The sequence below is a fragment of the Suricata suricatta genome, chromosome 8 (assembly GCF_006229205.1).
Source record: "Suricata suricatta isolate VVHF042 chromosome 8, meerkat_22Aug2017_6uvM2_HiC, whole genome shotgun sequence".
Classification (NCBI taxonomy): Eukaryota; Metazoa; Chordata; class Mammalia; order Carnivora; family Herpestidae; genus Suricata; species Suricata suricatta.
In genome coordinates this window covers 7,561,824-7,589,340 of record NC_043707.1, presented here as the reverse complement: position 1 = coordinate 7,589,340, position 27,517 = coordinate 7,561,824, and the positions used below count along the sequence as shown (strand labels likewise).

At 48.5% G+C, this 27,517-nt stretch overlaps 1 protein-coding gene across 1 annotated transcript in view; it reads left to right on the top strand.

Annotated features, from left to right (window-relative positions):
• Nucleotides 1-26,089, top strand: part of GRIN2A (glutamate ionotropic receptor NMDA type subunit 2A) — a 368,909-nt gene extending 342,820 nt beyond the window's left edge. Inside the window, exons 11-12 of the mRNA XM_029948744.1 lie at nucleotides 9,266-9,504; nucleotides 15,042-26,089. Of these exons, the coding sequence (XP_029804604.1) occupies nucleotides 9,266-9,504; nucleotides 15,042-16,841 (2,039 nt within the window). The 3' untranslated portion in view covers nucleotides 16,842-26,089. The remainder of the gene's footprint in view (nucleotides 1-9,265; nucleotides 9,505-15,041) is intronic.
• Nucleotides 26,090-27,517: the final 1,428 nt, after the last annotated feature.

Sequence of the window (27,517 nt, the reverse complement as noted above, 5' to 3'; positions counted from 1 at the left end):
AAGCTAAGGCACCACAGTCAGTAATAGAACAATCTAGCTGACCTCACTTGGTTCTAGGTCCACAGACTCCATCCCAGGCCTGACCGGCACTTTCCTTCAGAGCAACCGAACAAGGTGAACACGCAGTCTCAACCCTGCAGACCCCAAGCAGTCTCACTCCGGGGACCGCAGGTCAGAGCTCACAGTAACCAAGTCCGTCCTCATCCTGAGCGTGAGCCTATCAATGACGGTGCCCTAGATTCTCGACAAAGAAAACTGTTCCTTTGCCATTTCCAATTCCATGCGGGCTTCTGAGAAACATAAAGTGCCCAGTCCCTGGGCAAGACATGAAACAGGATGGAAACAGGGTCAGCTCCCCTCTTGGCATTCACAGCAGAACCGTAATGGGATCGGCAGCGACACCATCCTGACGTCTTCCGGCTATAGATGGAAGCCGGGTCCCTGTGGGGAACCACCAAACCAATGCTCGGATCTTTGATCGGAAAACTTGCGGGCTCGAGAGTCGGCCTTGATTACTGGGCTTCACAAATTATTCCGGACCCCGCTGCTTGGACTTGATGGATTCCTTCCTCTCTCTGGCATTTGTTTATGCTCAGAACAGTGTGTCACAGGCTGATCAAGGAGAGAAGCCTCGTGTCATCTACAGCCAACACAGGTGTCTGGGTCCCCTGTGTGTCGAGCCCTGTGCCGGGGACTGGGCCTCCAAGAAGATGATGGCAGCATGCCCAACCTGAATAAACTCGCCTCCCAATTGGGAGGACTTAGAATTAGAAGCGAGTGTTGATTATACTCTAGTATGACAGATTCTCTACTGACGACAGACCCAGGATGTTGTGCCAGGAGAAACCATGATCTCCTACCCACATCCTTGTTTGTTCAGAGAAGAATTCCTGCAAGCGGAGACCTCTGAGTTGCACGGCTGAGGTAGCCATTGGCGAGTTTTCGGCATGATCCCAGGCAGAGTAATTGTTACAGGCGATGGGGATGAAGATGACAGTTCCCAATGGATCCTTATCAGTAGTTTCCTACAAATGGAGTTCTTTCCAGTGCCCACGTGTCCTGTGAGCAGATGAGTTCCATCCGCATGTTCTGCCCACCCTTGAGACCAGCACGGGCCTCCAAGAGGGATTCTGACATGGAGATGGAATTTATTGGAGACTTCCACACCGGAGCCCCATCATTCAAATCTGCCACCCCCCACCCCGCCCACCTGTAACAGCCTTCCTTAGGTTACCGGTGGGGAGACAGCCCCTGGAGAGTCTTGTGTCCCAGCAAGCATACAGCTGGTCTCCTCCAGTGTCCCCAAAGGACACCCCAGCTCAGCACACAAGCTGGGTCCTTTGTGACTGCCCCCCCTTTGATCACGTCTTCCTCCTCCCAAATTCTGCACCTCTCTCTGATGTCCAGATGCCCTGTGTTTCTTCCTGCCTCCTGCCCCATGCAGGGTCCATCATCACCTCTCACCGAAATGAACTGGTTTGCAGGATGCTCTCTCCCAAAGGACTCGGAGTTCACGGAGCCCAAAGACTCCGTACAATTTGTCTCGGCATGCCACCGGCCAGGTGCCCAGTGTTTCAGAAATGTTCTTTTCCCAATGAATGAATGAGCGAGTGAATGAATGAGGGAGGGAAAAAAGGCAAGACCAAATGAAGACCTCAGAGAAGCACAGAGTATCAGCTTCTATGACTAGAAATGAAACAGGGCATCACAACCTCGCTCCAAACCACACACCACATCTCTCCATCGCGTCACTGCCCAGGGTCAGGCAAACTGGCCAGAAACCAAGCAACGCAGTACGTGGCTGTGTGCCTGCAAGCCTCTGTGGGGGCTGGTTTCAGACGACGTAGTGCAGCACAGTTTTCAGACCCTGGACAGAGCCTAAAGGGTACAGGTTCAAGATGAGCTTTTTACAGCGGACCTCGGGGGAGCAATGCTCCGGAAGTCTGAAGGCGAGTCACACCACATGCTATAAAATCTCTTCCCGAAGCAATCCCCTCAGCTCTCAGACAGTCTTACAGAGCACAATGAAATCTAATCTGAAAAGCTACTGCGGGCCCTCTGCAAGGGCAGAGGAGGAGTTGGAGGGCAAATAAGGAACTGATTTCTCTTACTTTGGACAGAATAGATTCCTCTTGGAGGGCTAAGCCTCTTCTCTGGTCGTGCCTTCCTGGAATCGCAGACTCTGCGAGTTGGCAGAGCAGAGGGAGGGGAAGGAGACCCACCCCAGGCCCCCAGCTGCCCTGGCTTCAGGCAGGAAATAACAGTATCTCCAACAGTACTCGGTGTAAACCTGACCTCACCGATTTCCAGCACGACTTGTAGAAGGTAAATAATGTTGTGCGCCGCTTGGTAGGCATCCGAGTAGGTTCCTCTCTGTGCCTCGTCTGTAAAGTGGGTGTGGTGATAGCATCAGACGCACCGGGTTGGTATGAAGGGTGCATGGGTTAATTTCAGAAACTCCTGGTACAGCGCCTGAAACGGAAGGGAATTTATGTAACTTCGTTAAGTAAGAGAACAGGAAAATAGGTTAAGGAATGCATGAGTGGACGGGTAGGTAAGCAGAGTGCCTGGACCAAGGTCAGCTGAGTCGGTAAGTGTTGAAGGCAGGCAGACTCGGACCGGACCTCCTGGGGCACCCCAGACCCGACAGGGTGCCTGGATGTGCTCCCCCAATGCGTCAGGGAAAGGTGCTCCCTTCTGAGCCTCATCCTGGTGTTTTCTACCTGAAACGTTATTTACTGGTGATTTTCGGGATGGTGTCTACTTGAATTTGCCTCGATCCCTTTTTGCAAACTAGAAACCCATGGCTTGTGGCTGGAAGGGGACCAGGCGGCCTCCTCCAGCAGCATCCAAGCAGTTGATGGAAGCACGTCTCAGGCATGTGCCCGATTCAGTCTCAATTATTTTCACCCATTCTCTTGTAGATTTTACGTCTTTCTGGCTTCTGCCTCTCAAAGTCCCGCCACTCTGCCTTTCCCTGGCGACACTGGGAAGGGAGAGAACAGGGACGCTGGTTCTGTGTACGGGCCTTACGTCCCTCCTCAGGGCACCACACAACTCCGATGTTGGCGGGGGTCAGACATCTTGCCCCCTGATGACAGATACAGGAAGAACTTTTGAACAGGTGTGACTTGCATGGAGGGAGAGATGTTCTCAGGGGCTCATGAGCTTCCTGCCCTTAGGCAGGTGGGGGACACAGAGATGGGGAGGGGAGCCTGCCCTCTCAGGTGCGAGGAGGAAGCCGGTGTGGCCTGGGTGGACCAGGCTCCCTGTGCTCCCAGGAGAGCACTTGGCCTTGGTCTTCACAGCAAGACCGAGTCCACTTCAGGAAACAGACGTAACTGTCCCACCTCCCAGCTCCAGGTCATAAGACCACATTGCCAAAGACCATGGTGTCTTGGTGATGGAGGAAACGGGCGGTGGAATGAGCATCTTAGAGCTGCTCCTTTGAAAAATGGCCCTTGCCGCTTCACCCCGGCTGAGGACACGCAGACTTCTCGGCCCCTTACACCTAAGCCCCCGGCAAGCTTTTTGATCTGTGTTTCCTCTATTTATATGGCAGAAAAACTCACCCGGCAGATCTGAACATGTTTGCAATGCTGCCTAATTTAAGCCCCAGGATGCAGGGAAAGAAATAGAAACAGAAAATAGGGATTCAGTGCTTACTCTGTGCTGCAGGCCATGAAAACTATCAAAATCATGAAACACGGTCCCTGATCTCCCCCAAGGAGATTACAATATACTTGAGTAAATTAAAAACGAAATAAAGTATTTGAACTACAGTTCAGTGAACTAGTAGAAGGCCACAAGGCAGGAAATGAATAACTGCAAAATGATTGGAACAGGCTGTAATTGGGACTGAGAAATGGGCGTCTGCCCTCCTTTCGCGACTCGGGTCCGGTTTACTGAGGTTTACTGAGATGACTTCGTCAAAGACGGGTTTGGGGAGAAGGCAGGAGACAGACCTGTGTATTTACATCGTGAAAGGATGCTAATGATGTTTCTTCGTTACCAGACTGACCCTGTTCTGGGCACACAACACATGGGGAGGGTCTTGGCCGACCCCAAAGGGAGAGGAAGTCCCAGCACGCTGTAGTTGTGCAGGGACGGCGCCGGTGTTTTTGAGGGGAGGAAGCAATAACGTAGAAGGGTTTGGATGAGCAGGTGGGGGTGTTGTGGACACTGAGATATTACACAGGCTCCCAGGACAAGTGTGATCGTGTGAAAGACAGCGCTGGAGGCTGTGGAAGGAAAGGAATTGAACCCGAGAGGTCACTTCCCGTAACTTCGCCTGCACCGCTGATGAACCAGCACCCTTCCTTGGAGGTGACGAACTTACGAAGGGACAGGTTTTCTATTTTTCTCCCCCCATAAATGCAAATGCTTTTCTAGCCTATATTGTGGTACAATGGAGACTAAATCCACGGGAGCCCCTTTCCTGCTACAAACACATCACGGTGCAGGATTAGAAGCATGCGCATGCGCATTTGCACTGTACACAGGTATGCTTGCATATGCGCATGCGCGCTCGCACAAGGCGCAGCAGCAATGATCAAAAGGAAAGGAAACAGAGGGGGATGGGATATCCTCAGGGCACTTTCCTGCCGCGGCGCAGCAGCCTCCGGGGATGGAGGCTTCGACACCCACCAGGAGGTTGGAAAATGATACCGCTGCATAAATCAGATCTTCAGCGCCTTAGCGCATCTGTGAAAAGACTAGGAAAAAACTGTCCATTAACGTGAAGAAAGTTAAAGACGTCTAGTCATCCTTTTGAAGCTCTCAGTGAGAAATTGAAACCTAAATGAATATCGGGGCTCCTGGTGGCCCAGTCAGGTAAGCGTCCAACTTCGGGTCATCTCATGGTTTGTGGGTTCCAGCCCTGTAATGCCCAAGTCGCAATATCCTCAACGGCCAGAGACCACCAGGGAAACCGAGGCACGCATGCAAAGGCAAAGGGCTTTATTACGGGCTCGGCCCAGGCTCACAGACTTCACCAACACAGTGGATCCGTGCTGAGAGCCCCGAGCAAGGGCTGAGTAGGGTTTTTATGGGGTTTAGGAAGGGGGAGTTACAGGAAATGGTGACATCCAATCATTGTATAACAGCATTGGCAGTAACTCTAACCATACACATTGTCCAGGGTGTTCGTTACTTTTGGCGGGACCCAATTACAACATTTAGGGTATCTTTGAAATTAACCAATTACAGAGTGAGTTGAGGGTCTTATTCGGTGACTATTGGGTTAACTTTAACATTATTAGGTCACAGGGTCCTATCTAAAGTTCCCATCTGCAGGCCTGACCCTTAGGAATGTGGAGAGTGGTAGCCGGCCTTCCCTGGTTGGGTGTTGCGAGGGTGGTCTCTCTTGCTCTAGGCAATGTGTAACTGCCTGTTAGTTTCAGGGAATTGAACCTTAGACCTTCTAGTTCAGAAGGGGAACTTAAAGCCTGTTTGGTTTAGACCTTACAGCCCCACATCGGGCTCACTGCTGTCAGTGCAGACCCCACTTTGGCTCCTCTGTCCTCCTCTTTCTGCCCCTTCCCTGCTTGTGCTCTCCACCTCCCAAAATAAATATTTAAAAAAAAAAGACTAAATCAGTATGGAGGTCCAGATGTACACTAAATGGTGTGGCAAAGACAGTCACGTTTGTTTCATATAGAAACTGGCACATTGGGAGTATCTGGAACCATGAAGAAGCAAACTCAGAACCCACCCCAGGAACACTGGGATCGCCCAGTGTGCTTCGGGGCCTCATGCTTAGGGGAGAACAGTTCTGCTGAAGATTAGCTCAAACTCTCAAAGTTACAAACAGCACAAGGAAGAAATCCACCATGAGGTCAGCACACACAGCAACCAGACATGTGAATCCCAAGAAGGGGTGGGGGGAGGAGGCAGAACATAATCTGAGAATAATCGGAAAGGGGGTGGGTTTGAAATGATTAAATGTAGGAGTTTTTTTCAATCCTAACAGAAGAATGAGACATTATGATAAAAAAGAACGGGCAGAATTTTAAAATGGGCAAATGAATATCACAACTGAAATAGATTAAATGAAAGCATAATGCTAAATATTACTAATGAAAGAATAAATGAGCTGGAAAATAGATCTGTGGGAAGCAGCTGATTGCAGGAAAGAGGATGCAGGAATGGAAAATACTAAAACCAAGTGAACAAACCAGAGAACAGAACAAAGAGCTTGAGGATATTTTAAACAACATTTTCAGGAAAAAAAAGAATTATCACGTGTCCACAGGGGCTGAGAACAATGCAATACCACAACACACCTTATTAGAACGGCTAAAACCTGAAACAGTGACAACACCGACAAATGCTAACGAGGATTTGAGGGAGCTCAACAGGGGACACAAAACGGCACGGCCACTTCGGAAAGGGGTTTGGCCGTTGCCCACGAGGCAAAATGTATTCTTACCGCACAATCCTGCCATCATGCTCCTAGGTCTTCACCCAAATGAGCTGGAAACATGTCCCCACAAAAACCTGCACATGGATGTTTATGGCGGCATTATTCGTAATTGCCAAAAGTTAGAAGCAGCCAAAATGTCCTTCAGCACAGGGATGAGGAGAAAACTGTACATCTAGGTGATGGAAAATTACTCACAAGTAAAAAGAAAGCTGTCAAGCCAAGAAGGACGTGGAGGAACTTACATGCATATTGTTCCCAGCACAAGTGCTACATGGTGGCCACAGTTGACCAGGAGCCAAAAGGAAGGATCCGAAAGATCCCTGGAGTTCCCATCACGTGCATTTCCAGCCCTAAGTACAACATTGAACAGATGCCAGACAATTCTGGAACCCTTCAGTTCTAAATCTTAATAGAATTCCTCTGCCTTCATTTACCAACTTTTATTGTTGCCAGTTCGTATAGCAATATGCTACCATGTGAATTATTCCACTTACCCATTTGCTCCATTATGGGATGAGTACGGTTAAATACGCTCACTTTTTGGTGGTGGTCTGAAATTGATATTTTGTATCATTTAAATTTTTGTTGCACCTTTTTATAAATCAGATGACTGCTCACATTTACAAAAGATGCATGTTGTTATCCTGAAAGAAATCTGTCTGAAAAGGCTACTCTGTGCCTTACAGTTACCACTACGGAATGTTCTGGAAAGGACAACACTACAGACACCATTAAAAGACCAGTGCTTGTCAGGGGTTGGGATGGGGTGTGAGTAGAGTTGAATAGGGGGCACAGTGCAGCAAAGCTATTCTATGATACTGTAATGAGAGATACATGGTGTTAATTAAGCATTGGGCAAAACCCACAGAACTATACAACACAAAGTGTGAATCCTAATACGAACTGTGGAATTTAGTTAATAATAATGTATCAAGGCTGGTTCATGAATTCTGGGGAAAAAATTAATATCTGGCACGAGGGGTTGTTAATAGGGGAAACTGGGGGGGGATGCAGAGGAGGAGTGAGTATATGGGAACTCGCTGTACCCACTGTCGTTGATTTTCCCGTAACCCTAAAACTACTGCACAAAGTCAAGTCTATTAATTTTTTTAATGTTTTATTTATTTTTGAGAGAGAGAGAGTCTGCGGAAGCAGGGGAGGGTCAGAGAAAGAGAGAGGGAGACACACAATCTGAAGACAGGCTCCAGGCTCTGAGCTAGCTGTCAGCACAGAGCCCGACACAGGGCTCAAACCCACGAACTGCAAGACTGTGACCTGAGCTGAAGCTGGACGCTCAACCAACTGAGCCATCCAGGGGCCCCAAGTCTATTAATTTTTAGAAAATGGGGGGGGGGAGAGTCAATATTCTAAGTAAGGATGGGGGAGATTTTTCTAGAATTAAAGATTTGAGTTGTAGATCAAAGAATGCCACTGATCAGAGAGCAGAACAAATCGTAAGGCAAATCTGTACCTTGATTCCACACCAAAGACAAAAGGAAAGTCTCAGACACAATCAGAGAAAAAGCACAGATTGCATAGAAAGTAGCGACAATAAGATTACTTGCCAACTTCTCAATGACTGTAACCAAGATTAGAAGAAAACTCCGTAACATCTTCCAAAGGTCCAGAAACAATCATCATCCACCTAGATTTCTCTCTTCAGCCAAATCCACAGTGAGAGCAAAGCAAAAGCATGACACATTAATTTCCTAAAACTTAAAGATAGCAGCATGAAAACTATAATAGTGCTGACCTCTTCAAAAGGGAATTAAAGAAGCATTTGCAGTATTTTACTTTTCTTTGCCTGTTTCATATTATATCTTAGATACACACACCCCAAAATCATACTTCCCATTTAACATTATATACCTCTTTGATTTTCACTGTCCTTTAAGGAGAATGTTTAAAGGCAGAATCATAGTGTAAGTGCCATAGTTTAGCAAACTGCTAAATTAGTTTAACTGCTAACCATTTAGATCAGAGAATGTCCTCCTAAATGGCAACTGGATGAAACGCACATAGAAGACGAAATAATGCTAAGCACACCTACTTTTTCTTTGCTACTGAAAACCCCACTTGTGTCTCTAGCTGCCTGAAGTGGCGAGGTGTATAGTCTACAAGGAGCCATTCAGAGCTGGTTGAGAAGTCTCTTTCCCGTTAGTGCTTTCTGCCCTAAGTGCCCTGGTAATGGGGGGCTTCTTGGAATAACCCCAGACGTTCTAAAGGAAGATGAAAAAATAAACTCATGTATTTGAGGACCGCCGTGTGCCAGGCATGGTGCTGGGCGTTTCCTTCAGAACGATCTGCTGAACACGACTTTTTATGAACACTTACCAGGAGCTGGCCACTACCTTCAGGAAGTTTGCACATGTGAGCTCATTTGGTCCTCGCCAGAACTCTAGGAAGTATGAGCTCTTATATCCATTTCACAGACAGGAAAGCTGTGGTTCTGAAGCAGCTAGGAAGTGATGCGTAGTAAGTCGAATGTGAGCCTTTCCACAGGAGGGTGCTGCCAGTTTATCTCCCGTCCTACTCCAGGCTTCGGTGGGTTTTGGGGACACAGGTAGAGCAAAGCAGGAAGGGCAGAAGACAATGATAATAATTACAAAAAAAAAAAATGACAGGGACTGTACGTAACAATCCATTATCTCATTCATCCTCCCCAGAATATTAGGTAGGTATTCTTACCGTTATTAGCTTCACCCAACAAGCAAGCATGTGCAGGCCTGGAGAGCTCAGGCACTTGCCTTGAGGTCGTATGCCCACTGGACATCTGTGCCAGTCCCAGCCCCAGAGCGCATGCCCACTCCTCACTGCCTGTGGCTCTTGTCTTCCGTCCAGGCGAGATGGAGGAGCTGGAGACACTGTGGCTCACCGGGATCTGCCACAACGAGAAGAACGAAGTGATGAGCAGTCAGCTGGACATCGACAACATGGCGGGCGTGTTCTACATGCTGGCTGCTGCCATGGCCCTTAGCCTCATCACCTTCATCTGGGAGCACCTCTTCTACTGGAAGCTGCGCTTCTGTTTCACCGGCGTGTGCTCCGACCGCCCGGGGCTGCTCTTCTCCATCAGCAGGGTCAGTACTTCCGGTGGCTCCTTCCTGATGCAGTGGGCAGGCCCGGAAGAGCACAGGGTTTCCAGGGAATCGGGGTGCTGGGCTCCGGGGTGGGGGGCGGTCTCACATTCCGGACTCTGTGCGTTCATCACCCAGGGGTAGCAAATCCAGATAACTGAGGAAGCCAGAGAGGGAAGGAAAATGGGTAAAGCATACGTCCCTGGGGTTCCAGGTGGGAGAACACTCGAGAATGCCTACCACACACGCAGTGCCCAGTCCTCGCATCCTGCTGAGTATCGTCTTATGGGATCCCAAGGGCAAGAGTATCAGGTCTTCCAGTTTTTCAAAGAGAAAATAGTCCACTGATTTTATGTGAAACCTTTCATTTTTTTAAGGTTAGTAACTAATTCAATGTTTTTATAAAACACCAAAATGCCACACAGACCAAACGAAGCAGTCTGTGGCATCTAGCATTACCAGCCGGACGTGCTGTCCAACACTGCTGCCACTCCTCTGCAGGATGTCAGTGTGTGCACGCATCCCAACGGGACACGTATGCCACAACCAAATCCACGTCCAGTGCCATGCTACGCATCTGCACATGTAACGACACACAAGGAGCTTGTGCAGGGCACGAGAGCCTCCAATGCAACAAAGACATGAAAGGCCATTTGGAAACGCACACACGCCATACAGAAAACAAAATACAGATTCCACCTGACATAAACTACAGCCCAGAACACACATGCTACAGTGAACTCACACAGACTGCAAGGAGAACCCCGTCTCCTGTTACACAATGCAGCGCGTGCATATTACCATAGAAAAGTACATGTAAGCCATCAGTGATGGCAACGATCGTGGAAAACGCTTCTATTTGCAGAGCGCAGATATGTGCCAAGCACCCTGTAAGGACTTCATACTCTTCATCTCATTTCACCCACAAGCCATCTCTGCCATCTCTGAGGTGTGTAACTGTTCTTAGCCCAGACTACAGATGGGGAAACTCAAAGTCATGAGGTTGGACAGTCACCCAAGGCTGCCCAGCCTTGGTGGAGACGGGGCTTGACCCAAGTGATGTGGTACCAGCAGAGCACACGCTCCTACACAAGCAGCAAACATCAGATGCAAGCGGCATAAAAGATCTGATACAAATCATACTATACAACACATGTGCGTGCAACTGACATGATCTTGTCACTTACTTGCATCATATGTACGTATCATTCACTCGTCTTCTAACAGAATCTACCATTATCTCATAGTCATCTTCCTATCCATTTCACCCATACATCCATCCATTCCATCCGTCCACCTATTTCATCCATCTATCCATCCACCCCTCTATCCATTTCACCCATACATCCATTCATTCCATCCGTCCACCTATTTCATCCATCTATCCATCCATCCCTCTATCCATTTCACCCATACATCCATTCATTTCATCCGTCCACCTATTTCATCCATCTATCCATCCATCCCTCTATCCATTTCACCCATACATCCATCCATTCCATCCATCCACTTATCTACCTATTTCTCCCATTTACTCACCTTGGAATGTTTTCACTCTGAAAGAATTTAATAAGTTAGGATAAGAAACATGGTGACAAAACGCTTGGTTAAAAACACCTGGTTTTATATGCTCATGGTTATTGGGGAAACTAAAGAATCATTTTTAAAAGAATTTGTATATTCTTAGCATTTGGTGAGTTTTAAGAACTTTGGAGACCCAGAAGGCACACATGAGCTTGGGGAGAAAGATTTATTTATTTATTTATTTTTTGGTCAATGGCACTCTTAACTTGTGTTTTGTGCAAATACAGATTTCCTAATTACCTTGATGGCACCGAAACACACAGATTGCTTAAAAGTATCAACGTGCATGCATCTAGCTAGGTATTATGCCAACTTTAAGCTCATTCTCCCCACCAATTACTAAAGGCTTCCCATACCCAAGTGACTCAGGATTTACCACGAGCAAATACACACAGTACAGTGTGGCATTTCCGTGTAAATCCTGCTTGGATCCGGAAGCGCGTGTCCTCCGTCTGAGATGCCAGTAAGGCAGCCGGTCGAGAGGACTGTCGCCATGAGACGTGAACACGATGCCCACTCCCCTTCCCAGCAGGGTGAGGACTGGGGGGTGGGGGCACACAGGAGCAGGCATCATCAGACTGTGGCTTTACAGGCTGGGATTTGAACTTCAGTCTCCCCTCCCCCCGGGGGGGTGGGGAGGGGGAGAGGACCCCGTGTTTCACAGGAGCCCTGCAAAGACTTTCGTGCCCCTTTGGGGACTCCCTTCTGCCAGCACTCGTGTGTCCTCAAAGGCTGCAGGAAGTCCTGCTTGAGCACCGACCCTCCGTCTCCCTAGACAATATCTGTCTTTTAAGGAAGGGCAGCCTCACGTGTGCGAATGGACGGATTTCATATTTAATAACTTTCCTGCCTCTCATTTGGTAGAGACTCAGAATGAGCTCAGCACCCGATTCTATGCAAGGCAGGGCTTCGGGTTGCTAGAAAAATGCTCCTCCTTTCTGATCAACGGCTAACACACGTCTCTTCAGTCCGTCTTATGGGCCTGTTCACACACATGCCAGCTTACATGTATGTTCTTTACACAGAGCAGGGGACACACACAGACACGGAAGGGTCCTCACTGCTGGCCCGTAACAAACCTGCAGTGGGGATTCCAGAGCCAAGAACCATGCCCCACCCCACCCCCTTCTACAAAGGCAAGATAGATCACAATCCACAGCCAGTCATGCCCAGGGTGTGGAGAAGGGCCGGGCCAGCCATGTCTCCGACCCCCCACCCCCCACTCCGGCATCTCTAATCCTGACAGCACCTCTGAGTTTGCCATGATCACACCCATCCTGTGGATATGGAGAAACTGAGGCCCTGAAGGTCAGAGCTGGAGACACAGCAAAGACAGAGACCACAGGCGTGGGGACTCTGGTGGCCTGCCCCGTGGGCTCATAGGAGGGGAGCCTGGGAGCAATGGCAGGGCTCACCCATAGTCAGGACCAGGAGAGCAGAAGTCAGATGCTTTAACGAAACACCATACCCTGAGCGGCTTCTACATAACAGACACCTACTTCTCACGGTTCTGGAGGCTGAGAGTCTGAAGCCAGAGTGCAGCTTGGTCAGGTGAGGGTCCCCTTCTGGGTCCACATCTTCTCCTTGTGCCCTCATGAGCTGGAAGGGCCAGGGGGCTCTGTGGGGGTCTCTCCCACCAGGGCACTAATCCCACCCGCAAGCGTTCCCCCCACCCCCCACCATCGTGACCTACTTCCCTCCCAAGGCCCCACCTCCTAACATCATCACCTTGTAGAGTTAGAATTTCATCATGTGAATTTGTTGGGGGGACACAAACGTTTAGGGCTTAGCAGATCCATTGGGGATCAAGCCCAGACCCCAGAGAACCGCAGAGGGCAGGAGGGCCCATGCCCCATGGAGAATGTTCTGAGAGGTCTGGGGCCCCCTGAGGAGAACAGAGTGGACAGTCTGGAGCAGCGCCTTGTCATCTGTGCTGCTCTCGTCCTGGCCCTGGCGGGGCCAAGGGAGGGTCCGGGCTGCTGTGTAACCACAACAAACCTTCAGGAGTAAAGGATGCAGCCTTGGGAGGGCACTCATGGAGTTTGTGAAGGAGTAAAAGGCGACAGAAAAGAAGGGCACCTCAGGGGCGGCCAGTGGAGCAGCTCAGCTAGCTCGTGTTTTCTGAGCCTCTACTTTGCCTGGGACTTGGTGTGCGCTGTCGGAGCCCGCCCACGTACCCACCTGGACAGTGTGTGGCTCTCATCTTGCACGTGCGGAAACTGACGCTCAAAAAGCTGCCGCGGCTGGCACCTGGGTCCATCAGTCAGCTGACCGTTCGACTTGGGGCTCAGGTCATGATCTCACGGCTTGTGGGGTCAAACCCCACGCCGGGCTCTGTGCTGACAGCCTGGAGCCTGCTTGGGCTCTCTCTCAAAAATTAACAATAAAAAATGCGTGTTTAAGCAGTGGCTCCATCGAGGCTGCAGAGCTAGTAACAGACAGAGCTGGGACTCACTTCCAGTGGGTTCCAGGCTCTGGCTCTTTCCATGTGGCTCTGATATACACCCCCTCCTCCTCAGTGGCCCATCAAGACTGGTCAGGGTCGGGGCGCCTGGGGGGCTCAGTCAGTTGAGCCTCTGGCTTCGGCTCAGGTCATGATCTCACGGTTCGTGGGTTTGAGCCCCGCGTCAGGCTCTGTGCTGACAGCTAGCTCAGAGTCTGGAGCCTGCTTCAGATTCTGTATCTCCCTCTCTCTCTGACCCTCCCCTGCTCATGCTGTCTCTGTCTCTCAAAAAAAAAAAAAAAAAACAAAAAACTGGTCAGGGTCACCTGAGTGGGAGGAACGCTACCACCCCGGGCTGGGTCCATCACGAGGACTTCTTCCCGAGGCTTTCCCATCACAGCAGCACCTGGGAACTGCCTGAGCAGCGTCCTGTGAGTCCCAGGGGTCCGGGGATGGGAGAAAGCAGTCAGCAGCCAGCCTCCTGCTCCGACCACAGACCTCGGCCCCTGACCACGCTGTGGGCCCCCCTCCCCTAGACAGACAGCCAGTGGAAACATACTGCTGTGTCACTGAAGGGTGGAGGGATGCTCTCGAAATCTCTAGCAGTGGGAAGGGAGCCCAGGGGAACAAAATTACAGATTTAGGGAAAAAAATGTTTTTAAGCAGGCTCCATACCCACCGTGGGGCTTGAACTCATGACCCTGATACCAACAGTCACATGCTCTACCAACGGAACCAGGAGCCAGGTACCCAGAGAAAAACACAAAAAAATTTAACTCCTCTTCTTACAATACTGACAAAATGAAATAAAGGCACAGTTCTGTCGGATCCAAGCATACAGGAGACACACCGGTTTGTACCCACACAAGCCAAGTCGCCCCAGGTCAGGGTGTAAGATTACTGTATTACTGAGCTGGCTGTTGGGGGGAGTGTAACAGAGCATGAGCAGGGGAGGGGCAGAGAGAGACGGAGACCCAGAATCCAAAGCAGGCTCCAGGCCTCAGCACAGAGCCCAATGTGGGGCTCAAACCCATGAACTATGAGGTCATGACCTGAGCCCAAGTCACACGTGTAACCAACTGAGCCACCCGGGCAGCCCTGTGCCAGTGTAATAGTGGACTCTGGTGTCCAAATTCCAAAGATGATCCTGGGCAGCTACAGTGAAGGGAGTTAGCGACCCTGGTATCATTGCAGCATCCCTAGGTGCCACTGAGGAGGCAATGAGACCCGTAGGGTTGGTTATCTGAGCATGCATCAATACCTTTTCTCAAACTCCATGTATAACTGATCACTAAAGTGTCAGATTATCTTGAGCCAGAGAGACCCGAGAAGCCAGGCGCTTTGTCACTGGCCTGATACAGTTAAGAAACACTACCGGGATTCAGATTGGATTTCACCATCTCCCCAAGGCTCCCCCAAGAAGGATGCATCTCACCTCCACAGGTAAAGCCTGTGTGTGTGGCGTTGTCGTGTCCCTGCTGCCGCTGACGGTGTCTCATGTTCCTCCCCACAGGGCATTTACAGCTGCATTCATGGGGTGCACATCGAAGAGAAGAAGAAGTCCCCAGACTTCAACCTGACCGGATCCCAGAGCAACATGTTAAAACTCCTTCGGTCGGCCAAAAACATCACCGACATGTCCAACATGAACTCCTCACGAATGGATTCCCCAAAAAGGACCACCGACTTCATCCAAAGAGGTTCCCTCATCATGGACATGGTTTCAGACAAGGGAAATCTGGTCTATTCAGACAACAGGTCCTTTCAGGGGAAAGACACCATTTTTGGTGACAACATGAACGAGCTACAAACGTTCGTGGCCAACAGGCACAAGGATGGCCTCAATAACTATGTGTTCCAGGGACAGCACCCTCTCACGCTCAATGAGTCCAACCCCAACACGGTGGAGGTGGCCGTGAGCACAGAGTCCAAGGCGAACTCGAGGCCCCGGCAGCTCTGGAAGAAGTCCGTGGAATCGCTGCGCCAAGACTCCCTGAGCCAGAACCCCGTCTCCCAGAGGGACGAGGGCACAGCAGAGAACAGGACCCACTCCCTTAAGAGTCCTAGGTACCTTCCAGAAGAGGTGGCCCACTCGGACATCTCAGAAACCTCAAACCGGGCCCCGTGCCACAGAGAGCCAGACAACAACAAGAACCACAAGACCAAGGACAACTTCAAAAGGTCAGCGGCCTCCAAACACCCCAAGGACTGCAGCGAGGTCGAGCGGTCCTACCTGAAAACCAAAGCGAGCTCCCCCAGGGACAAGATCTACACCATCGAAGGTGAGAAGGAGCCCAGTTTCCACTTAGACCCCCCCCAGTTCGTTGAGAACATGGCCCTTCCCGAGAACGTGGACTTCCCAGACCCCTACCAGGACCGCGATGAGAACTTCCGCAAGGGGGACCCCGCGCTGCCGGCCAACAGGAACCCCCTGCACAATGAAGATGGGCTCCCCAACAATGACAAGTATAAATTCTACTCCAAGCACTTCACCCTGAAAGACAAGAGCCCCCCTCACAGCGAGGGCAGCGACCGGTACCGACAGAACTCCACACACTGCCGGAGCTGCCTTTCCAACCTGCCCACCTACTCAGGCCACTTCACCATGCGGTCCCCCTTCAAGTGCGACGCCTGCCTGCGGATGGGGAACCTGTACGACATCGACGAAGACCAGATGCTCCAGGAGACGGGGAGCCCAGCCGCCCAGGAGGAGGTCTACCAGCAGGACTGGGCGCCGAACAGCACCCTGCAGTTCCAGAAGAACAAGCTCAGAATCAGCCGCCAGCACTCCTATGACAACATTCTCGACAAACCAAGGGAGACAGACCCTAGCAGGCCCTCCAGGAGCATAAGCCTCAAGGACCGGGAACGGCTTCTGGAGGGAAATCTGTATGGGAGTCTGTTTAGCGTGCCCTCAAGCAAACTCTCGGGGAACAAGAACTCCCTCCTACCCCAGGGGCTGGAGGACAGCAAACGGAGCAAGTCTCTCTTGCCGGACCACACCTCCGATAACCCTTTCCTCCGTTGCCATGGGGACGACCGACGCTTAGTCATCGGGAGATGCCCCTCGGACCCTTACAAACACTCGCTGCCGTCCCAGGCTGTGAATGACAGCTACCTGCGATCGTCCTTGAGGTCAACAGCATCGTACTGTTCCAGGGACAGCAGAGGCCACAGCGACGTGTATATTTCGGAGCATGTTATGCCTTATGCTGCAAATAAGAACAATATGTACTCCACCCCCAGGGTTTTGAATTCCTGCAGCAATAGACGTGTGTACAAGAAAATGCCTAGTATTGAATCTGATGTTTAAAACCTTCCATTAATGTTTTATCTATAGGGAAACATACGTAACGGCCGACGTTCTGGAGGGTAAATGTCGGATGTCCGATGGTGCCCTGCAAAGAGGAAGAGGATGTAGGAAGGTATTTTTTTTTGTTGGTTCTTTTGCACATGGCTCCGCGCCATCGTCTTCCCCTCGAGGAATCTTCTGAAGTGTGTGCTGAGCATGGCAGATATCGGATAGGTGAGTCCTTAACCAAAAAAAAACAAAAAACAAAAGCAAATAATAGGGCAAGTCTCCCGGACGTGCCCTCTAGGTATGTTGGCAATAACGATGCGTCAGATGCCAGTGGTGATGTTATGATTTCCTATATTCCAAGTTCCATGAAGACCAGTCCACCATGTGATTTCCTCATCGAAATGCCTAACGGTCTCCCTCATACAGAATAAGCAATATGGTATGCATGTAAACCTGACACAAAGCAGTTACGAATGCGTCTGCACCGTAGCGAGATGGACGTGCAAGAGATTAGGAAGTTTGGCTTTGTAACCGTCTCAGCTTTATTGTTATGCCTCCCATTACTGCCCAGGCCCCACCCCAGAACCAACCCCAGGCTCCCCCACCCAAAGAATCGCAGATCCGTGTGTGCACAGTAACCATGCCACCTTCACTAGAGTCCATTTCCAAGACACATCTGGAGGAAAAGGCCAGGAGGGCCCTCAGGCCGGGAGCTACGAGAATCTCTTTGGATATCAACTCTTGTGTTCCACAGACACTCCCTCACCCTTGGCTTCGATGGTCTTGTTCAGAGCTGCACAAGCCAATACATGTACGTCTCCGATACCTAATTTGTGGATCTGTCTCTGATACAGAGGCTATTGTAGTCTATCCCGAAGACGCCTGTGTACGTGAGTTTGCGTTTCCCCCCCTTCTGGTGACGACTCAGGGTTGTATAGTATCTGTTACCCCTTCCCTCCTAGAGTGACCGTAACTCGTTCACTCCCTGAACAGCCATGGTGGCATCTAAGTGTGCGTCACTGTTCCCAGAGTTGTGAATGTGGCGGCATGCGCCACAGCCCCACGTGCACCGTGATCCGTAGGAAGTACAATGCCATTTGTCCACTGAAGGCTAGCATGCTTTTAGGTTAATCATCCTTAACCTCATGAGATTCAGTTGGACGCTCATTTCCACCCCAACCTCCTCAGATCAAAAGCCTTCAAAACATGAGAGACACTCATGCCTCCACCCTGAGCATCCTCCAAAATCGTGGATAAACTTTAGTGGCAAAAGTGATTTCTCTCTTCTGAAATATTCACTCAACTGGAGGCAAACTGCTTTATGAGCACCGACAAAGATCGATGACAAATTCCCCCGAAGCATTTGTCATTTCCGAGCCACCCCCATTGTCCAATTCTTCCTTTACTCAGGTCTGTGTGTGTGTGATATGAAATGATATGCGTTTAAAACCACTGGGGGGAGAGGGGAATCTGCAGCATCAGAAGCTATTAGCACAGTGCCTGGCACACGCAAAGGGCCCCCCAAAATGTGGTTGTTATGACACTTTATCAGATCAGAATTTTATAGTTAAAAAATTAAATATTATAAAACCCACAAACTATATGCATTGCACACTCTATATAGTTCTAAGTTAGTGCATTTTACATTCATTAATGTCCCTGAAATTTCTGGGATAACTCGGCCTCAGGTTCTATAGAGTAGCTGAGTCTGTTTGATGACCCGCGGTAGGAACCCTAAGCTAACAAACTAGCGCAACGGTCTTCTGGCTTGTTCCTGCGTTTTGCTTTGGGTTCTTAGAGAAGGGGACGGAGGGGTAGGTTAAAAAGCTACCTGGTTTCTTTTGCCTGTAGCATGTTGTGTCTCGTAAGTAGTGTTTTCCTGTGAGGGGTGGGGGCCAGGAACCTATCTTCTAGAGCTTCAAGATTAGTGAATGGCTCCATCATTGGCCAAGTACACCCAGCAGTGAGGGGCAGTGGGGGCAGGACGTTTCAGGGTCATCGGTGGGGAGGCAGAAAGTCCTCTTATCCCCTTCGAGGTTGAGAGGCAGATGGGGCTGGCTAGGCACTGAAGACAAACGTAGACAAACACTGTATTTTCTTTCATGGATGGTACGTTTCTGCTTCCCAAAGACCCAACAATGGAGAAGCTTAGAGCTTCACCCCCATTTCCAGTCTTAGGCACAGCCCTGACTGTATTGTCTGCCTCTGGCCTCCCTGTACTTTCCACACCTCCATTTCCCCAGCCAGGATCACCTCATTCCCTCACAAGGCTGGCATGTCATGACATGAAATGAATTTAAAAGTCTCCCCAGCACACACAGCAGTGGTAGGTCATCAATCCAAAGAGGCTTTCTGTCTTCCTCCCATGTCCTCAAAACCCAGGGGGGCTGCCAAATGTGACAGAGCCCTCCAGGGAGACGGTGAATTACACTCAAAATGTTCCATGGATCAAAAATCTTCTTTCTAACAACAGCATTATTTCTGCTGTTAACCCCATATTTGTCTAGAGAAAGAAACTAAAAATGGGACTTTTGGAAGAACCAACAGTAACATAGTGAAAATAAGAACTGCTTCCTTTAATACCCAAAGTGTTTTTTAAAAACAATGAGGACTGGACGTAACAAATGCTTCATTTCCCTCCCTTCCCAATTCATTGACTCTTAACTGTGATGATCGCAAATATCAGAAAATGGACTGTTGATCAGATGGGCAATTTCCAAGAGAAAGATAATGGTGTGAAGCTATTCGAAGGTAATCCAGTCAGTTCTGTTCTTAGAAGAAGAATATCAAGACAGAAGTAGAAAGCCCTCGGCTCTGGATACATTACAGAGGGTCCCTCTGACATCGCAGCTTGAGATGTGAGATCTCAAAGAGCCAGAATCTCTGAACCCAAATTTGTGCCCAGGTTTCGCCTGACTCAAGTCAGAGCTGGCATCCACCATGATACTTTGGCAACCCTACATGGCCTTCTCTACTTGAGAGGGATCCCCATGGTGCATCTAAATACAGATGCCCATGTTTTCGTGGACAGGTTACAGCATACATATGCCCAACTTACAACAGTCTGTGGAAGAGGAGAGCCTTCTAAGGCATGAATTCTACCCTGGAAACCTCCGCGTTCCTAGAAAACAGTCTCTCTGTCCTTACACCTGCAGGGTGTTTCTGGTGACATTTCTTAAGAGGTACGGGATTATGATCTCCCCATTCTGTCCTCTGCAAATCTCACTTGGTCATTACAGCCAGTGGGTCTCGCCAGTGAGTGGCTGATTATATGTGCTTTCACCTTCCTGTTGCAGAGAGCCTTAGAAGTTTTCATCCTCGGCTGTTCTGATGAAACCGATCATGGCAGCAAAAATCAGTCAAATTGATTCACACTTATTTTCAAGGGAGAAACAAAAAAATTACACCTTGTTTACAAATGAAATAGTTTCACTTAAATGGGACTCTAGCCAAAGCAGTTAATTAGTCAACAGATCCATAGCATTCACACAGCCCCACATTGTTTATTCTATTTGATATGTCTGCCACTGATGTGTGTTTAATATTCCGCGTCCTTCTCAGGAAATGACAAATGCCCTGAATTCTTGGCAAATAGAATTGCTAATGAAAAAGGAAAAAAAAACCAAAGTTGGTGTTAATTAAATGGTGATTAAAAATTTATCTCCTTTAAACCTAAAAAGTACAGCTCTAATAATCAGTTGCCGTATAAATAAATACCTTGCACAGAAATCCCTCACGGTACAAGGCCTAAATAAATACAAATTTGAGAAACCGAAATATCTTTCAGAAGAGCTGAACATATCTGTTAACTGCAGGCGCATCCCTTTAAGGTTTCTTCGTGCAGAGCTGTCGTTCAGGGATCCTTGCAAAGGGGACATGTGCTGTGTCTGAAACAGAGCCTGAATGTGTTTGCCTGCAGTGATCACGGGCAGAGTTGGGAGTTCCAGGGGGAAAATGGTGTGCGTGGCAACAAAACTCATCGGTCGGTATTTCATGGGAGTTCAGAGTTCCATGCAAAGGTGGTCTTCAACACAAAATCAGTGTTTATTTCCAACTGAGACAAAATTAGTCCTTCTGGATGCCCCCTATTCTTTTGGTAAACAGGGTTGGAAGTGCTGAAAGAGGTTTGGTGGGGTCTCTACCAACATTTGGTTGTGCTTTTTCATTCAACCCCTTCCCATCATGCCGTGTTCACATCTACTCCTATCCGATGAGGTCAGCTCGCCACTTGATAAGACATCGGAGGTGATAAAATGCACTTATCCTGTGAATACCAATGCTCGTGTACACATGTACATACTATATACATGCTTGATTTCTACACTTCACAACTAAGTGTATTATCCAAGTAACACTGTACATAATGTAAAGTTTATGTTAAAAATTAAATGATGATGATGGTTATTGATAGGCGGAAAACCCATTCTGGTTATGAGTGGGGTGATAGGTAGGAAGACAGGGCACTATTTAAAAAAAAAATCTCAGTTCCAGGGAGGAGGGCCGGGCCCGAGTGGAATTTGGGGGTTGGTGTTCTTGGACTCTGTTCAAATATGGTATCTGGGGTTAGGAGCATAGCACTTGTTCTGCCCACAGTTACTTCTGAAGACAACGCTGATACGGACATGTGTGAGGGTTCTGCAAACCCATCAAAGGGCATCTCCCTAATCGTCTTCCCCATCCTCCCTTGTGCCCCTGGAAGTACTCTGGATTTGGCATCAGCTGAAGGTGCCTGCCCAGAAGGGTCTTAGAAAAACAGAACTTATCGGGCCACACCAAGATTTGGGGGAAGGGAGGTGAGAAAATTAAGAGCTAAGGAAGCTCCTGAAAGCGCATGATCTGTATAAGATGGTCGGATAGACAGTATCAGAGCCGGGTCTAGAAACCAAGACCTACACACACGGTCCACTTAATTCCTCACCTGGTTCCCTTGACCAGGCCGACTCAGTTCTAGGCTTCTCTCAAAAGTGGTCCCCGGGTGCCTCTGGGAGAAGAGCCTCACAGAACTGACCCCACTTTCTTTGCCTCTTGCCTTACACAGACCCATACATCCCCCTTTGAATTTGGTGGTCCCTTAATCTCGCCAACACCCCCTGCCTCAGAATCCTGGGAAAGACAGAACTTTTCTCAGAGACCTGTTCCCTGCGAAGAGTCAACATGGGATATAGTTTAAAACTTCAAACCAAAGATGAAAGCTGGTGGTGACCATGGAGATAACAGAGTCCTCTTTCTCATGAGCCAAGGATGAACAAAGGATACTCATCACTTCATAGCACGTGACTGTGTATCTAGTCTCCTTCTACGGCCAACTTGGGGTTGGGAGGGACAAAGGTGACAAAGTATCGTCTCTTCCCATGAGCAGCTTAGGGTCTAGAAATTCAGCTCCCTAAGACAAAAGATAACTGAGGACCCATGACATGCCAACACAGGCTGAGCATAAAAACTGGACATGATAAATCAAGTTCTTTCCAGGAAATAAAAATCCCACTTTTTCCATGATCAAACAAACAGACCCATCCTTCCTTAGACCTGTAAGTAACTTTGGACAACACAGTGCTCCTTGAGACACCCTTGACGATTTTAACCTTCAAAGACAGAGCCTGGGAAATCCAGGAGCATCTGAACAGGGGCCAAGACTTGCCCTTCCTCATTTGAGTGCAGGAGACGCAGGTCTGGTTCCATGAGGTTCTCTAGCTCTTGCCAAATCCTGCCTCCTCCCAGCCCAGCTTTATGACATGGGCTTCAAGAAAAAGGTTGGAAGAAATCCTCAAAGGATTAGAAAATAGACTGCAATGTAGAAAAGCTATTTCCTGAAATTTTGTTTGGTTTTATTTTTGACTTAGGAAGAATACTCTCGATAGTTCAGGGTATACATGTATCAGGGAAGGGAGTGGGAAGAATTCCTTGTTGAGTCCCAAGTGCCTACTGTGTGGCTGACAAAAGAGAGTGAGTGCCTCAGGTTCCTGGACAAAGTGGGGCAAAGAGATGGCAAGAGGAATCAGATTGTTTCAGGAATCTGGTGGGGTCGGGGGAGGGAGCTTCATTTCTCTGTCCATCCCATTCTGTGCACTGCGAGCATGTGAGATTCTCTGCTTGTCCCAGTGACGTGCCTTGGGTCAGCACCTGAGTTTGGAAATACCAAAATGTCTCCACATGGAGTGTAGACTGTAGCCTAGACATATCCTAGAATGAGAGCCTCAACATACCCATAGAACAGAAGTATGGTACAGATATGGAAACTGGGGCTCAGGTTGGTCTCAGCCTCCTCGGCAACAGGAATTTTGGTAATAAACCCCTAAAGTTGGGCGTATTGAAGTGCCTGATCTCTGCCAGGGAGGTCAGAATATAAGTCGGAAAGACAAATGTGCTGTTTTGAGGTCCCCAGGGTTCTCTCTTGAGTTTCAGCCTCTGCGGGGAAGAGGTCTGTAGTGTCCTACCCCCTGTCTGGTGGGGGGCGGATGGAGAACCCCTGGGGATCTCACCTCTGTTCAGGTCCCTTCTGAGACTCGAATGCTGTTTTGTGTCTCCCCGAACGCTTGCACTTGGCATTCGCTTTTTTTGGTTCTGGGGGAGTTACTGTCTCTCCTTAGCATGTGCCTCGTTTCCACTATCCCCTTTCCAAATCTCTCTTCTTTTTCTCAGTAGACATCAGGGTTCATGCCATTCAACATGGGCAAAATGTATTCTCTCAACGTGTGTGCGGGCACACAGGCTGCCCCAGGGCCCCCCGTTCGAACTCTCCCCAAACATGATGAGCCATTTTCAGAAAGGTCCTGTTAGTTCAAGTGACTGTCTCTGCAGTGTCATCACTGACACAAAGATAACTATTGAACCACCAAGTGTTCCGTTTGCCTTCTTCAAGAGTGTCAACTCAGAATGTTTCCAGCGGGCTCCCTGGGAACGACAGCGTGCATTAACGCATCGGGGAGGCCGAGACACCGAGCCAGTGCATTCCTTTTCTGCACGGCTACTGTGTTCTGAGCCGCAGCCAAGCAGGCGTTGATGTGTGCCGTGAGCTGGGGACACATTACATCCATTTTGTAGATGAGGAAACTGAGCCAGGATCCGAAGGAATATTCTGGGAGGTTCTGCGATTCGGTCCTTCCGGAGCGTCAGTTCGTCTAAACGGGCACCCTTGTCCTTATCCCTGAGAAATTCTCAGGCTGTGTACAATCTGCCGAGCTGGCAGTCAAAAGTCTTTTAAGACAGAACAGTTACTATTATTTAATAGCTATTGTGAGATCCTGGCGTTGGTTCTACAAGGGCACGAAACATTCTCCCCGGGGATGTTGAGCAGTGCAGAAACTAGAGCACTCCGAAGAGCCATCCGGCTGGAAGGGGCTCTTCTGGAGGTTGCATTTGAAATGCACTCAGCTCTCCAGGGTGCCAGAACCTTCGGTCGCCGATAGGAGTCGTTTCTCAGATTAACATCCTCAAATAAAGTGATGGCAGTGTGCAGAGACAAACAAGGCAAAACTGAGATGATCACTCATATAAATCCCTCTTAGGTACCAGGTCCCTGAAACAAGAAGTTTGCATTTTTTGCAGTTCTAGAACATTCCTCATTAGCAGTAGCCCTGGGTCATAACCTCCTCCAGTTAATTCTCTCACACCTTTGGGAAGGAATTAAGATGAACCTTCAAAAGAATACTAACGTAACACGTAGCCAATACCACAGCTGCCTTTTAAATTAATAAGGTTAATTGTTCTCCAGCAAACATGAGTTTGTCTTCGGCATTTTGAATGCTTCTCATTGATCTGACATTTTGCTGTTTCAAGCTTTTAAAGGGCTCAAATCAAAGACTATTGATATCTGAGCAAATAGTGAAGGTCCAGAAATATAAAAACATTGTCAGTTTCTCCATGAAAAATAATCATAGCCTTTTGAATTCAACTGAGGTTTTTACATTACATTACATCAAAGACCTATCAAATTATTTCTATTCTCAGTTAAGCTAACTCAAATAAATGAGGAGTATTGACTTTTTAAAACTATTTTATTTATTTAAAAAAAGGTTTATTAGGTTTGTGGACACAGCTCTGAAGCCATGGCCACTAAGGAAATGTTCCAGTTTAGAAACTGAAGATTCAGACTATTTGGGGTCAAATTCAGGTGATCATCTTTGAAAATCCTGGTGGATTTATAAAGATGAAAATGGCACTTTAACTGTCTGTCCCTCCCACAGTTTTCCCTAGGAAAGGATGCCGGTTGCTTTTTTTTTTTTTTCCCCCAAATTGGAGATAAGGCCAAGAATAACATTTTCATAGAAAATTCAGGAAATTACTGGGTACAACCAATTACATGGCTAGATGTGGCCCAGAGGCCTTCCAAGCCTGATGTTCCTTAAAGATTTCTGTTATTCTTGAGCTATGAGTGTTACCCTTGTCCCTTCCACTGCTAAAACTAATTTAAAACCATATACGTGCCAAATCATTCGTCAGTAGAATTTACTGTTTATCAGAAAAGGATGTTTGTGCATATGTGTTTATGTATAGTATATATATTTGAAGCTGAATATTCAGAACGAATGTGGTGAGTTTCGTGGGTAGCTTGACTAAGAACTAGATCATCAGAGTCACCGACAATGGCCTTCTCAGACAGACACAGAAGGTAAACTATTCATCTTTCAGACATGTGATAACCTCTGGCGTAAATACACAGGCTGGTCATTTACCCATAAGGAGGGACTGGGATTAAGCAGCTTCGAAGACCCATGTCTGAGTCCATCTTTCACCCAACATGGGCAGGATCAAACACTCCATGTGCAGAGGGTTTCCCATTCACAGTGACAGCCAAACCCAGTCCAAAACACCCCCATCAGAACTGGCTTGATCTCTTGTATGGTGGGGCCCAAAGCAAGCTGTGTGCTCCATCAATGGTCCTCATTTGGGAATAGACACTCACTTACCAATCCCAGCAGTTTATACCTGTCATGTTTTAATCAACCGCATGAGGAAGTGCTGATAACTGTATTAAATATTTCCAAGCATAGCTACAAAATTACACGTTTGCTTAACACCTTTCTATGATAGAGGAAGTACATACTATGGTTGTCTTCTTGTAGTACGTCTTTTCTTTTTGTTCAACGTGTTCTCAACTGTTTTAAGGAATGGGGTTTCAAACTGTGTGTGCAAACTGATATATGTACATAACTCCCGAGGCAACAGAAGTGCCCAGTCCTAATGGTGTAAAAATGTAAATACAGGAAAATTTCATTTTTCTAATAAAGATAATTTCTGCCGATTGATATGAAAACGAGAAATGCAGTTGTGGTTTTTGTTGTCATTGTTGCTGCTGCGCTGGGTATCATGGGTATTCTGGCAGGCTCGGGATCTGCACAAAGGGCAAATGACTTGATTTCACACTCCGTGCAGAGGTGGAGTGGAGAAGGAAGCATGGCATTGGGAGGAATCCGGGAGTCGCTTCTGGGTTTTAGCAGCAAGCTTTGCCACCATCCCTCCCCCCGTTTTCCTCTTCCTGGGCAGTCCCCCATGCTTGCAGCCTTGACTCTGATCATGTTGAACTTCACCATGACTCAAGATTCTGGATAAAGGGGGCAGTTCAAGGCCTTCCCTCTTTTATGAATTCCAGGAAACTGCTCACTACGAAGAACCGCCCTTTCCTGTAGGACTTTGACATGACCCGCAGACACCCCGCTCCTTGTTTCCCTATGCCACGGCCAGACACTCACCCTTCAAGATGCCCGTCTTTGCTTGTGATTCACTGATCCTCTTGTCTCCACTGATGGATTGGAACAAAATGCTTGTCGACCGAACACTGCTTAAGCTTCTCCCTTCCTGGGTCCCTGAATGCCATCAGCCTGAGCCAACACATGCCTCCACCCCCTGGGACTAGGCTGACCTCACACCCTCTGATCTTTCCAATCACGCCCCTCCCCCCATGCACATCACTTCCTGACTCCCTTCTTTCTGGTTTTATTGCCTCCTCCCTGTGGAAGAAAAACTTCAACTGCCTAATCCACTATAATAGTCCCTGCCTCCCCACTTGAAATAGTTTCCTCATTAAGACCTCTCCTTACTAAATCCAGATTTGATTTTTATTTGACCAGTCTTTCCCCCAGATTAAGCATTAATTCTAAAACCCAAATCCAGTTGTGTCCACTCCATTGCCTCTTTAAAAACCCTCAGCTTAAAGCAGTGGCCCATGGGGGTGCCTGAGTGGCTCAGCTGGTTAAACATCTGACTCTTGATTTCAGCTCAGGTCATGATCTCATGGTTTGTGGGTTCAAGCACTGTCAGCACCAAGCCTGCTTGCGATTCTGTCTCTCTCCCCCTTTCTCTCTGCACCTCCCCTGCTTGCTCTCTCAAAATAAATAAAGATTTTAAAAAATAAAAAATGAAAGACAGTGGCCTCCAGGGAAAGCCTGGATTCTGTAGCCCAGCACATGAAGCCTCCATCCTTGCCACGCCCCTTCCTACCAAGTACCTCAAGCTGCTTCTGCATCAAAGGTCTTCATGCTCCCCCTAAGAGACTGCATAAGCTCTCGTGCTCCCATGCCTTCCAGCATGTTCTTCTTTCTTCCCGAGACACTGGTCTCACCTCCTCTGAGGTGTATCTTCAGTGAAACCTCTTAGCCTCTCTAAACTCTCCCCAGCAGCAGAGTTAACAGGTAACTTCTCCATGATCCAGCCCCGTGTACACACCTCTACCAACTCCTATAGCAGGCTTT